This window comes from Haliaeetus leucocephalus, unplaced genomic scaffold (assembly GCF_000737465.1).
Source record: "Haliaeetus leucocephalus isolate CR32 unplaced genomic scaffold, Haliaeetus_leucocephalus-4.0 Scaffold450, whole genome shotgun sequence".
NCBI lineage: Eukaryota > Metazoa > Chordata > Aves > Accipitriformes > Accipitridae > Haliaeetus > Haliaeetus leucocephalus.
The window spans coordinates 5,741,000-5,753,406 of NW_010972886.1; the positions used below are offsets into that span (position 1 = coordinate 5,741,000).

The 12,407-nt window shown below is 40.1% G+C and overlaps 2 protein-coding genes across 3 annotated transcripts in view; one reads left to right on the top strand and one right to left on the bottom strand.

Moving 5' to 3' along the window:
* AKAP7 (A kinase (PRKA) anchor protein 7) overlaps positions 1-12,407 on the bottom strand; it is an 89,378-nt gene that overhangs the window by 56,071 nt on the left and 20,900 nt on the right. For both annotated transcript variants that reach the window (XR_774817.1, XM_010574702.1), the window contains one exon: positions 7,676-7,788. Coding sequence is in view for 1 of the 2 variants with exons in the window: in XM_010574702.1 (XP_010573004.1) it covers positions 7,676-7,788 (113 nt within the window). In the remaining variant the exon portion in view is untranslated. The remainder of the gene's footprint in view (positions 1-7,675; positions 7,789-12,407) is intronic.
* Positions 801-3,236, top strand: MSH5 (mutS homolog 5). The gene has a single exon (XM_010574701.1). The coding sequence runs from the start codon at positions 801-803 to the stop codon at positions 3,234-3,236; it is 2,436 nt and encodes an 811-aa protein (XP_010573003.1).

The following is a 12,407-nucleotide window of genomic DNA, read 5'->3' on the forward strand; positions in this document are numbered from 1 at the left end:
GGCTGGCGGCCGCGGGCTGGCCGCGGAGGCGGGCTTCAGCGCCACCGCGCGGCGCCTTCCTGACAGGAGCCGGCGGCGGCGGGGGCTGACCGCAGGGAGCGCCACGCACCTGCCCGGAGAAGGAGGGGAAGGGGGTCAAGATAAAACTTTTGGGCTGCAAGGAGCCGGAGCAGCCGAGACGAGCTGCCCGTCTGTGGTGAGGAGGGTGAGTAGAGGGGGGAAGAAGCGGGAGAGGGTTGGAAGTGGGTTGCTGACAGCGACTGTGGACTCTGTGGGAGAAACTGGTATGGTTGACCCCTGCAGCAGTATGTTCTGTACTTGTATAGAAACCGGCACTATGTGATGGTGCTGCGTAAATACCGGGGTAGGACCCTGAAACGGTGACCGGTTTATGTGGCTGCATTGTTGTGAGGATCTGTGGTCAGTGCACGTGGGTGTCCCGTACCTCTGAGGGAGGATGATTTTGTACGTGTATATACATGTGCACGTACGTTACTGTATTTATGGGTATTTGGGCTTACATATATACTTACTAAAATAAAGGATACAAATTAAAACTGTAAAACTATTCCAGCGTTGCTGGTAGTTAGCTCAGTTACACCTTGCTTCGAAGCAAGATGGCGGCTGTAGTTATTGGCTGCATCTTTTCACTTGAACAGGCAACATCTGTCTTTAATTCCTGGTAGCTTCTTAGTTTCTCCAGGGTTGGAACAATGAGTGTTAACCTGCTGTTGTCAGTTCCAGTTACTTCTCAGGACTTTTTGGATGAGTTGTGAATAAAAATATCTTCCTCCAACAGAATGAGTGCCACACCAGCCATGAGTTGTGCTCTGCCACCACCACTTGGGCCCGAACAAGAGGAAGAAGAGTGCTCTGAGACACACATGTCTGTTTTGTGGTATGCAGGGCAGCTTGCAATTACTTATTACGATACAGAAGACTGCTCAGTCTACTTTATGCCTGATATACCTGATAATGAAGACCTCAAACTACTACATAAAGTGATTGGGGAAGTTAATCCTCAATGCATAGTGACCAGTGCAAAACAGGACCAGAACATTGCCAAATTTCTGTCCAACCTAACAGCTACTGCTGGTGATAAAGATATAAGAAAACCAGAAATTGTCCTGTTTCCTAACATGGATTTTGGCCTAGAAGTCAGCAAGCAACGGATCCTATCCAGGCAATTTCCATTTATCCCATCTCATATGACTGCAACAGAGAAAATTCTCTACTTGTCCTCAATCATCCCTTTTGAGAGCACACTCATGATACGAGCCCTAGGGGGGCTCCTTAAGTTCCTAGACAGGAGAAGGGTTGGAGTTGAGCTCGAAGAAAGCACTATTGCAGTTCCTATTTTGGCCTTCAAAAAGTTTGTGTTGTCAGATATTGTGAATATGGACCAAGACACTTACTGTGTCCTGCAGATATTTAAAAGTGATATCCATCCTTCTGTGTACAAGCTGTCCAGTGGATTAAAAGAAGGATTCAGTTTATATGGAATTTTAAACCGGTGCAGGTGCAAATGGGGAGAAAAACTGCTGAGGCTGTGGCTCACACGACCTACTCGGAACTTGACAGAGCTGAACAAACGGCTAGATGTTATCCACTTCTTCCTGCTGGCTCAGAACCACGAAACAGTCCTCACCCTTCAAGGTTGCCTCAAGAATATTAAAAATGTGCCTCTTATTCTAAAAAGAATGACTCTTTCCCACCCAAAAGTTAGTGACTGGCAAGCACTCTATAAGACAGTGTACAGTGCAGTGTGCCTTAGGAACACATGTCGTTCCCTGCCCAACAGTATTGAACTCTTCCAGACTATTTCACGGGTCTTCACTGATGATCTGCACTACATTGCTAGTCTAATCAGCAAAGTGGTTGACTTTGAAGGCAGCATCTCAGAAAACCGCTTCACTGTTAGACCCAATGTGGACCCCACCATCGATGAGAAGAAACGGAAGCTGATGGGACTGTCAGACTTCCTTACAGAAGTGGCACGAAAAGAATTGGAGACCTTGGACAATCATATTCCCTCCTGTTGTGTGATCTACATTCCTTTGATTGGGTTCCTTCTCTCCATTCCACGGCTACCAACTATGGTGGATAAGAGTGACTTTGAAATCGAAGGCCTGGACTTCATGTTCTTGTCAGAGGACAAACTGCACTACAGAAGTGCTAGGACTAAGGAGCTAGACAGCCTACTGGGTGACTTGCACTGTGAGATCAGGGACCAGGAAACACTTATTATGCACCAGCTGCAGACAAAGATCTTGGAGAAATCTGAAGTGCTTAGCAGTGTGATTGAGTATACTGCACACCTAGATGTGCTACTAGCTTTAGCAATGATGGCCCGGGAGAATGCCTACTGCCGGCCACGTTTTACTCACCGCCATGGCTTCTACATCAAGGATGGAAGACATCCACTCATGGAACTATGTGCAAAGACTTTTGTGGCCAATCCTGTGAACAGTGGCGAGGCTACCAGGCGAATAAAGATCATCACAGGGCCCAATTCATCTGGAAAGAGCGTCTACTTAAAGCAAGTAGGTCTTATAGTATTCATGGCTCTAATTGGCAGTTATGTCCCTGCCACAGAGGCAGTGATTGGAGTAATTGATGGGATTTATACAAGAATCCACAGTAGGGAATCAGTTTCTGTAGGGCTCTCCACTTTCATGATTGATCTTAACCAGGTTGCCAAGGCAGTAAACAATGCTACTGAGAGGTCCTTGGTACTTATTGATGAGTTTGGTAAAGGGACCAACACACTCGATGGCCTGTCCCTTCTGGCTGCTGTCCTGAGATACTGGATCAGTCAAGGAACACAGTGTCCGCAGGTCTTTGTCTCCACTAATTTTCACAGTTTAATGCAGCTAGAACTCCTGCCTGACACACCTCTTCTGGAGTACCTGACCATGGAGACCCACCAAGATGGAGATGAGTTGATATTTTTCTATCAGATCAAAGAGGGCATTTCCACTGTTAGTCATGCTGCCAACATTGCTGCATTAGCAGGAATGCCAGCCAAAATTATTGAAAGAGGAGTGGAAGTGTCAGAACTGATTCGCAATGGAAAAGCTATCAAACGTATTGATCATCCTTCAAAAGGAGATCGAATGGAAAAATGCAAGTCTGTTGTGGAAAAGTTTCTTTGCCTAGACCTTGATGATCCCCATGTGGACTTAGAAGAGTTCATGCATAAAGAGGTGCTGCCTTCTGCAGCCTCAGTCCTGTAACAGGGCTATGTGTAAAAGCATAGATTACATCGTATCTACCATGTTCAGTAGGAGAGTTTGGTAATTTAAAGAATGATCACTGTGACTTAACACCTCACACTACATTCAGCTTGTAGCAAACTGTCTATAGTTATCTCCTTTCTTCTTTTTGTTTAAAACAAGTACTGTAGTTACATACCTCTGCAATATGGTGTATGATATGAAAGCAGGAAGACTGAAAGAAGAGAATTTAAGAACCTCTTCCAGCTGTTGGGTCGCTCTGTGCATTTTCTGCCCCTGTTGCTAGATCTTCAGATTAAAAAAAATATAGTACAAAAATCACAAAATATTTCCGCTGGTCTCATAAGACTGTGAAAGCAAAGTGTTTATTATTTTGTATTGTGCCAAAGTGATCATTTCAGCCATTTTAGGATCAGTATCAAAGATGCCAAGTAAGTGTGTGCTTCAGACTCCCATATCAGCAAGTGACAGTTGTCACAATACAAACCACTGACATAGAGGCTGATAAATGGAAATACAGAGGGATTTAATGAGCTCTGCAGCTTTTCTTATACCAGCATTTCTGTCCAAAATATCAGAGATCCTAGGAGTAACTATAAAGAGAGTGCTGGAGGTCAGAATCAGCAGGGACTGATAAACGGGAGAAGTGCTTTGGTTTTACTGAGAATCCCTCTCTTCTCATAAGGTCCCATAAGGTACAATTATGTATCTATGCCATATGGGTATAAATAAAAGCAAAATTACAAATCTAGGAAACTGAAAACTATACTAGGGATGTAAGACAGAAATTCACATTTTATACTCTCTTTTCAAGTATTGAGTAAAACTTAACATTAAAGTAATAATACCAGAAGGGGAGGATTCCTTTTCACTTCCCTTGTCATGCAGAGCATTGTCACTGAACACAGTATTTGATGTATGCATATGCAACAAAAATTCATTAACAAATTAATGAAGCAGGACACATGATAAGTAAGTACTAAAGAAGTAATAACCTTTCCTGCAATGAGATAAGTGACTGAGATTCCTTAGAATCAGAAGAGAAACAGAAGAGACATTAAATAGCTTATTGTCTGACTGCCCAAACTTGCTGTAACTGCTTATAGTATGGCTAATAAAAGACATCAGCAGATATACTACATCTCTCTTCAGCTACATTTGATTTCAAGAAGCCAAAAATATTAATGTCACATAAACTGAGAAAAAATTTACATTAAAAAAAGTAATTACCTTCATAATTATCAGTATTAAACATCTTATCTGGTATGTCTCACTGAAGATAGCGAAAAGATGAATGTGAGTGCACATCAAAAAGCTTTTAATTTGGAGACACTGCTTTGGGTTTGATTCAGTGTGGAATTTCCTCCTTTATGATGAAGGAATTATTATTATTATTACAAAAGAAGTACCTTATGTTATCTCTATATGAAATTAGGATAGTGGCAAAAGTTTAACATAATTTACATTTAAAAATACAAGAATAAATTACTGAATCATGCGGTTACTGCTATTTCCAGTACAATCATAATAATACTTTCTGCAAAATAATATCTAGCATCTGGACAATGTTACCATTGAAGTTGAATGGTAACAGTGAATCAGGCCTTGTACAACACTTGCAAGTGTTGTGAATACAAATGGATTTTTCTCACTAATAAATTCTCTTTTACTAATACATACAGCATTCTAAAGATATACTGTACAGAAGAATTTAATTTATTAAATACTCCTAAATTATATTTTGGGCATTTTTTCTTGTCAACCACTGTCTAGGCTAAGGATATACTTGTTACTAATTAAGCAGATGCCATCAGAGCAATTCAGCTGTCAGTCATCTTCTACTTATGAAATTCATTTCACAGTATTTGCAGTTCTGGCAGCACTAGGCATCAAAGGATCTCCAAATGTCACACAGCATTTATCAAGTGTGCCTCACAATGCACTCTGAAATAAACAGCAGTCTGGACAAATTAAAAACAGAGGGGTTGCGACTAACCTGTGGCAACACAGGGAGCTAGCAAGGGAAGCAGGAATAGAAATGCTGTCTTCAAGTGCAGAACTCCAGTTGCTTCTTTCATTGTGTTTGATTGGGTTCTTTGTGTAGAAGATAATGATACTAACCCAAGATCTTTATCATTCAAACAGCTGTGGAAATAGCTAAACATGTGCAAGTAAATCACGTCCCTTTATCTCCTTCCACAAGGACATCTAGAGGCACATTGTACCTCATTTTGGGGAAGTTTTCAGTGGCACATTTGATCTCAGAATTGTCCAACTAAGCACGAAGAATAAGTTGCTCCCACTTCTGAGTAGGTAAGATCTTTAACCTGAGAAGTTGAAGAGGGTACAGTAACCCAGATAGCTCTTTTCTAACCCACTTTATCTCACATTTTTATCCTTTATTAATGTCTGTTTCCAAGTTTTTTGCATTTACCATTTTTAGCTTAATGCTGTGCCTTCGAAGTGGAAAGCTGATTTCTTGAGATCTTTATTAATTTTGAATTCTCAAACTCTTTGCTTTGTAAATATCAGCAACAACTTGGGAGAGTTAAAATCTTTTCAGAATATATGCATTTCAAAAATGTCTGTAGCTATATTAAGGTTTGAAAAACAGGTTTATTTATTTTTTCCCAGAAGATAACTTTAGTGGAATTTAGATGTCATTATGAGGAGAGTGGCTTAACAGAGTATTGCTTCAAATAAGGAAACTTATATTTAAAAAAATATTAATAAAGTTATAAAGCTATAGCTGTGAACTATATTCAACTACTTTAGTTCTATTTTCTCTTTTATATGCTTTCTCATATAATCTTCATCCACTCCCTCTTTCTTGTTTTTAATACTGTTGTATGATCTGAAAATGCAGTTAGACATCATATTAAAACGTACTACAAAATAGTTATTCCTTTTATGTTTCATGTTTTTATTTATTGTTTTCAGTAAGTGCATGGACTGGACACAATGAAACAAAAAATGATAGTAAAGACCGATGTTTATGCCTGACAGTGGACTGACAGAGAAAAATGTACAGATTTTTAATATATAGTATCTTTCTATACAGTGTATCTTTAGAATACCATATGCATTATCGAGCATTATGGAGGACTAAGGAAGATCATTTGGAACGACACAGACCTGGTTCTGTCAGCAGCAGTATCAGAACACAGAAAGTATGCATCCTGGCTAATAGTTCATATAAGGTAGATAAATGTAAACAAAACAAACAACCAGCCAAAAAACAACCAAAAAACAGAATGGCAAAAAAACCACCCTGATTGTCTCAGATGTTTTAACTGAAGAGTTAAATTACTGAACAGCTGATATTCTAGAAGAGCTGTGAATTTTTAACATGAATGTTTTAAAAAACAACTGTTAATACAAGCAAAAGCTTATGTGAGCTTACAAACTTAATAGTTGTAATATACCACCTACAACCTGTGGACAAGTCCTTATTTCTGTTTCAGAGCAAGTATGTATGCCCTTGAGGTTTCTTAATGTATCTCAAATCTCACTGCCTTCTTCCAACTGATTTCACAATACAACTTAATTAAAATATACACCTTCAGCATTTTTTAGAGTTATTTCTAATGAAATTTTGAAGTATTTTTCTTTAATGCTTACTATTAAGGAAAACAATCAACTTAAAATATTTATATTATGTACTTTAATTCTTACTTAAAAATATATTTTTTTAATTATTTTCCTGGTTAATGTTAAAGGATCATGTAAAACATTCTATACAATGTCAGCAAAATAATATATGGAGATACACCTTATGTTAAATAATACAATATTACTGTTAAATTAGTATGAAACAAAAAATGAGATACACTAGTATTGCTTCTATATACCACCACAGCTATAACCTACTTTTATGTATTTGTGTATTTTGTCAAAAAAGCTAATAAATAGGCAAGAAATAACTAACTGCCTGCAAGAGAGATTATAGAAGATGTGTTTCATCACTACTCTGAAACTCACCAAAGCCTATTCAATAGAGGAAACTGACAGTCTGCCTATTATGCATAATCCAAATATAAATGCCACTGCTATTTGCTTATTTGCTCCTATACAGTAACAAAACAAAACTATCCAAACAAACTGCATGCATATAATCTATACCCCAATAATTATTCTGTAATTTTGAACAAGTACTTTCATCCTTTGGTCTTGCCTAGTTTCACAAAAGAAAATAGACCATGATATTACTGTACTGAGAATATCAAGAGTGGCAACTTAAAGTACAGTACAGGACTACTGTTTATATGGTGGATGTACTAATTATTTTTTTCTAAAACAAAAAATCAGTATTTTAAAGTCTTACCTCTTCAGCTGGTTACACAGTGGAAAGTATGATGCTATAGCATAAGCAACTTCTTTGTTCATCTCCAAATTAAACTTTCTAGACTGCTGCTGAGCTATGTGAAATGTGAGCTCACCTGCTTACGTAGCTGTGTTGATTTTGACAACTTCATGAAGGTCAGATGTGGTTTAAAAGCTCTTTCTTCTCCTGCAAAGATGCCCTTTTCTTGAAATATCTTCTTCATAGTCTCTGAGGGAGGAGAAAAATGTAGAGGTACAAAGATATTACATGATAGAATGCCTAAAAATGTGCTTTCAACTGAGTCACAGCTGCTCCACATGGAAGAAACAAGATGATGAGTACTAAAAGGCAGAGCGATTTCTAGTTAACTTCAAAGGTACATATTATTTCATGTGAAAATAGTCTTATATTTGCAGTTAATATGGGTCACAAATTTGGCTTTACTAAAATAATGGCAACTAGAAAGCTGTTCATGCTGTCTGCTTTTGCTGTCAAAATAGGAACTTGACATTAGAACTGTTCAGGAGTTACTCTCTCTGCAAGTTTTAGAAACTTCAGGAAAACTCTGAGTATGTAACAGAATTGTCTCTCTTCAAAAACACTATTCTGTTGTGAGTTCTACTATATGTATTTGGGTAATCTCCCACTCAGGCCAAAGGAAATCTGAAATTGAAAGCTCTAAGTTCTGGCACTGGATTTGCATGGTGGAATAAGAGAACATATCAGGTATGCTGATGATTTTTATTTGTTTTTTTAAGCTTCACTGTTGCCTTCCAAGCTAATTTCCTATTTTTAATGTACACTTTTACCTGTCTATAGTCCAGGCCAAAGAAACTCTACTACACTGACCTAGTTGACTATTTTCCAACTCATCTGCCCAATGTAATATTTCATTTCTTGGAAATAAATTTCAGTATAACTTTTGAATTATGTTCCATATTTCTTTTAGCTGAAATACTTTGCATGAAAAATTTCTGTTATAATTCTGAAAAAAAGTTTAGACAGAATTGATAAAATCAAAATAGAGGAAAAAAAAATCAATCCTATCACATGAATTTAATCAACCCTTACCATAACAATGTATTTGCATTTAACAACTGTAACAGAAAGATCCAGTGCTTTATTCTCCCACCTGGAAGAAAATGCATTACACTGGGAAGCAAACAGCACAGCTGGCTGAAAAAAAATAGGGAGGACCCAAGGAAGAGGAATATAGGCATATAAAGCTGGCTAGCATAAGTCTGCCAGTTCACGTTCCTATAACACGTCATTGCAGAGTTCTTACTCTTACCATTTTTTGTTTTCTATACTAACTATTTGTGAGCTACTTTGAAATCACACTTAAGAAGAGATTTTACAAGTTTATGCATTACTTTGCAATAGAAAAGTTCTAGAAGAAGCTCAGAGGATTCACTTGGGACCTGGAGATCAAAATTCACTTCTCTTTCTCTGCTGCATAGGATTTATAACCTTAGGCTCCACAGTCTATGCAAAAGTTGGGATTTTGAAAGAAGCCATGGAAATCAAAGACCCAAATGCCATCTCTTAAACAGGCCCACTTGAAAATTCTCTTTCAACCTTCACTCCCCACTTATAAGATGCTGATGCATTTTACAAGAAAGAATTAGCCCAACCTTTTATTCTAACTCACAGGATGCTGAAAGCACAACCAGATTAAAACTTGTAAAGCATTTACACAATGGTAATAGGGGTGATATTACTATGGCAGATGCTGAAAATAACCTACCACAATGGTTGAGGTAGGAAGGGACCTCCAGAGGTCCTTTGGTCCAGCCCCCCTGATCAAGCAGGGCAACCTAGAGCCAGTTGCCCAGGACCGTGTCCAGCCAGTTTCCAAATAACCCCAAGGAGGGAGATTCCACAACCTCCCCGGGCAACCTGTGTCAGCATTTGGTCACCCTCAGAGTAAAAGAGTGTTATCTGAAGTTCAGAGGGACGCTCCTGTGTTTCAGTTTGTGCCCATTCTCTTTCTGTCTACCTTGCCCCATTTATGCATATCTGTATATACAAGCATAACTGCTGTATAGATCTATAGATCTATGTATCTAAATCTATACAGCTATGTATCTAGATCTATAGACCTACTATATAGCTATGTATCTATATACAAGTACAGCTTACCTACTTGTATTATTTTAAATTGTGTCTGGGGGAAACATTTCTATATTTACACTGAATCCCCACTAAGCTATTGTGGAGCTGTGCACACAAATGCTGCTGAACAACAGATTAATGTATCAAAACAGAAGGCTACAAATAAATGTTTGCTGCTTCTTCAAACTGAGATATGAAAGTTCAAATTAAGTCATTTAGTCACGCTGTGCATGTATTTCCAGGCATCCAACAGCCTGCTTATTTTCTGATGTTAGCAAGCTAATAAAATGTTACATTTATTTAAAACTGAAATTATCTGTAACAAAGCCATTTTCTGGTTCCTGTGTTTGGTTCTCTGAACTGCATCATTTGGGGACTCATTGACTTTGATGTTTCAGCAAAGGATTTGTCTTATCAAAACCAGGTTTACGCTACCTTGTGATATTCTGACTCAGTCTTCTGGATTGTAGTCTTTTTACTCCCCTAAAAGCTCAAATTCTTTCTGCCATCACATCTTATGCCAAGCAGTGTCTTATCTCCCACTCTGCAATTAAGATCTCTGCTGGTGAAGATCTGCACCTCTAAGGGTGTCCCCCTAACTCCAGTAAGAGCTTACTGTCAGACCAGTGGTTTGCGAATGTGCATCTGATCACAGAATTTTAAACCCAGTGTTTTCAACAGGGTAGACTGATCATATGGCATTATAAATGTGTGTTACAGTGGGATAGCAGGGCACCTACACTTTACACTGCTGAACAGCAACCACATGGCCTGCATGTCTTCATTTTGTGCTAACGAGCTTTGTTCAATATCTGCTTGTATTTATCTTTCTAAATTCATCTTTTTTTCATACCTGGCAATTCTGATCAAGAAAAAACATAATGAAAAACTGGGTCAGAGGAAAGAAAGCATAACTTCAGCAAGAGATTGCAGTTTTAACTTTAATAGATTTACGTGTGTGTATGTGTGTGTGTCCATGCATGTTCTTATGGTGATCAAACTTCTCACGCAGCTTTGTCATGGCATAGACGTATGAAACATCACAGGCTCAAGAAATTGGCCACACTTGCTGGTACTACAGATAGCCCCAGTTTTGCAGTATTTGACGCTTAGGGAAAGTGTGACATTTTACTGGTTAAGGTGACTTACGAACATAATTAGCACAATATTTCCTTCTTCAAAGACAATGAAAACAGAACAAAGGGAAATGTTTTCCTGAGAGCACAGGAAGGTTAAAAGATAATGTAATGCTATTAATATCCATGCAGCTCTTTGAAGAAGTGGCCACAGAAGGATTTTAAAAGAAATAGGGAAGGAAGCATGGATGCTGTGGGCGAGAGAAAGTTCCAGCCTTATGGGACAGCATGAAAGTGGATTTGAAGACTGAGCAAATATACGAAGGTTTAAGTTTATGATGGGGATTGCCTGAACTGAAAGAAATCAGAGGCCAGTGACAAGAATCATAGACAGACAATGCCCATGGGTCTTAACAAATGAGGATCTGCCATCTTTCCCCCAGACATCAACATTACTAGCTAGATTGAAAAATCAAACAAGTTCTGTGTTTTCCCTTATTAGTCTCAAGCTGACCAATGTTTGCAGCTTCAAAGTATACCCTTGAGATGAGTTAACCCTGGCTGGATGCCAGGTGCCCACCAAAGCCATTCTATCACTCCCCCCTCCTCAGCTGGACAGGGGAGAGAAAATATAACAAAGGGCTTGTGGGTCGAGATAAGGACAGGAGAGATCACTCACCAATTACCGTCACGGGCAAAACAGACTCAGCTTGGGGAAAATTAACTCAATTTATTACAAATCAACCAGAGTAAGGTAATGAGAAATAAAACCAAATCTCAGAACACCTTCCCTCCACCCCTCCCTTCTTCCCGGGCAAAACTTTACTCCCGGATTCTCTACCAGCCCCCCACCCCAGCAGTGCAGGGGGACGGGGAATGGGGTTTATGGTCAGTTCATCACATGTTATTCTCTGCCGCTTCATCCTCCTCAGAGGCAGGACTCCTCACACTCTTTCCCTGCTCCAGTGTGGGGTCCCTCCCATGGGAGACAGTCCTCCACGAACTTCTCCAACGTGGGTCCTTCCCATGGGCTGCAGTTCTTCACAAACTGCTCCAGCATGGGTCCTTTCCACAGCATGCAGTCCTTCAGGCACAGACTGCTCCAGCGTGGGTCCCCCACAGGGTCACAAGTCCTGCCAGAAAACCTGCTCTGTGGGCTCCTCTCTCCTCAGATCCGCAGGTCCTGCCAGGAGCCTGCTCCAGTGCAGGGTTCCCACGGGGTCACAGCCTCCTTCGGGAACCCACCTGCTCCGGCGTGGGGTCCTCCACGGGCTGCAGGTGGATATCTGCTCCACTGTGGACCTCCATGGACTGCAGGGGGACAGCCTGCCTCACCATGGTCTTCACCACAGGCTGCAGGGGAATCTCTGCTCTGGTGCCTGGAGCATCTCCTCCCCCTCCTCCTTTTTCTCTTACATGTTCTCACTCCTCTCTCCAGCGGCTGTTTCCGTCTGTCCCAACTTTTTTTTCCTTCTTAAAAATGTTATCACAGAGGCGTTACCACTATCGCTGATTGGCTCAGCCTTGGCCGGCGGTGGGTCCGTCTTAGAGCCGGCTGGTATGGGCTCTCTCGAACACAGGGGAAGCTTCCAGCAGCTTCTTACAGAAGCCACCCCTGTAGCCCCCCCCCCCCCCCCCCCCACCACACCCCCTCCC

Excerpts from the sequence above, each read along its gene's own strand:
- MSH5 (XM_010574701.1), top strand. The coding sequence starts at position 801 with ATGAGTGCCACACCAGCCATGAGTTGTGCTCTGCCACCACCACTTGGG.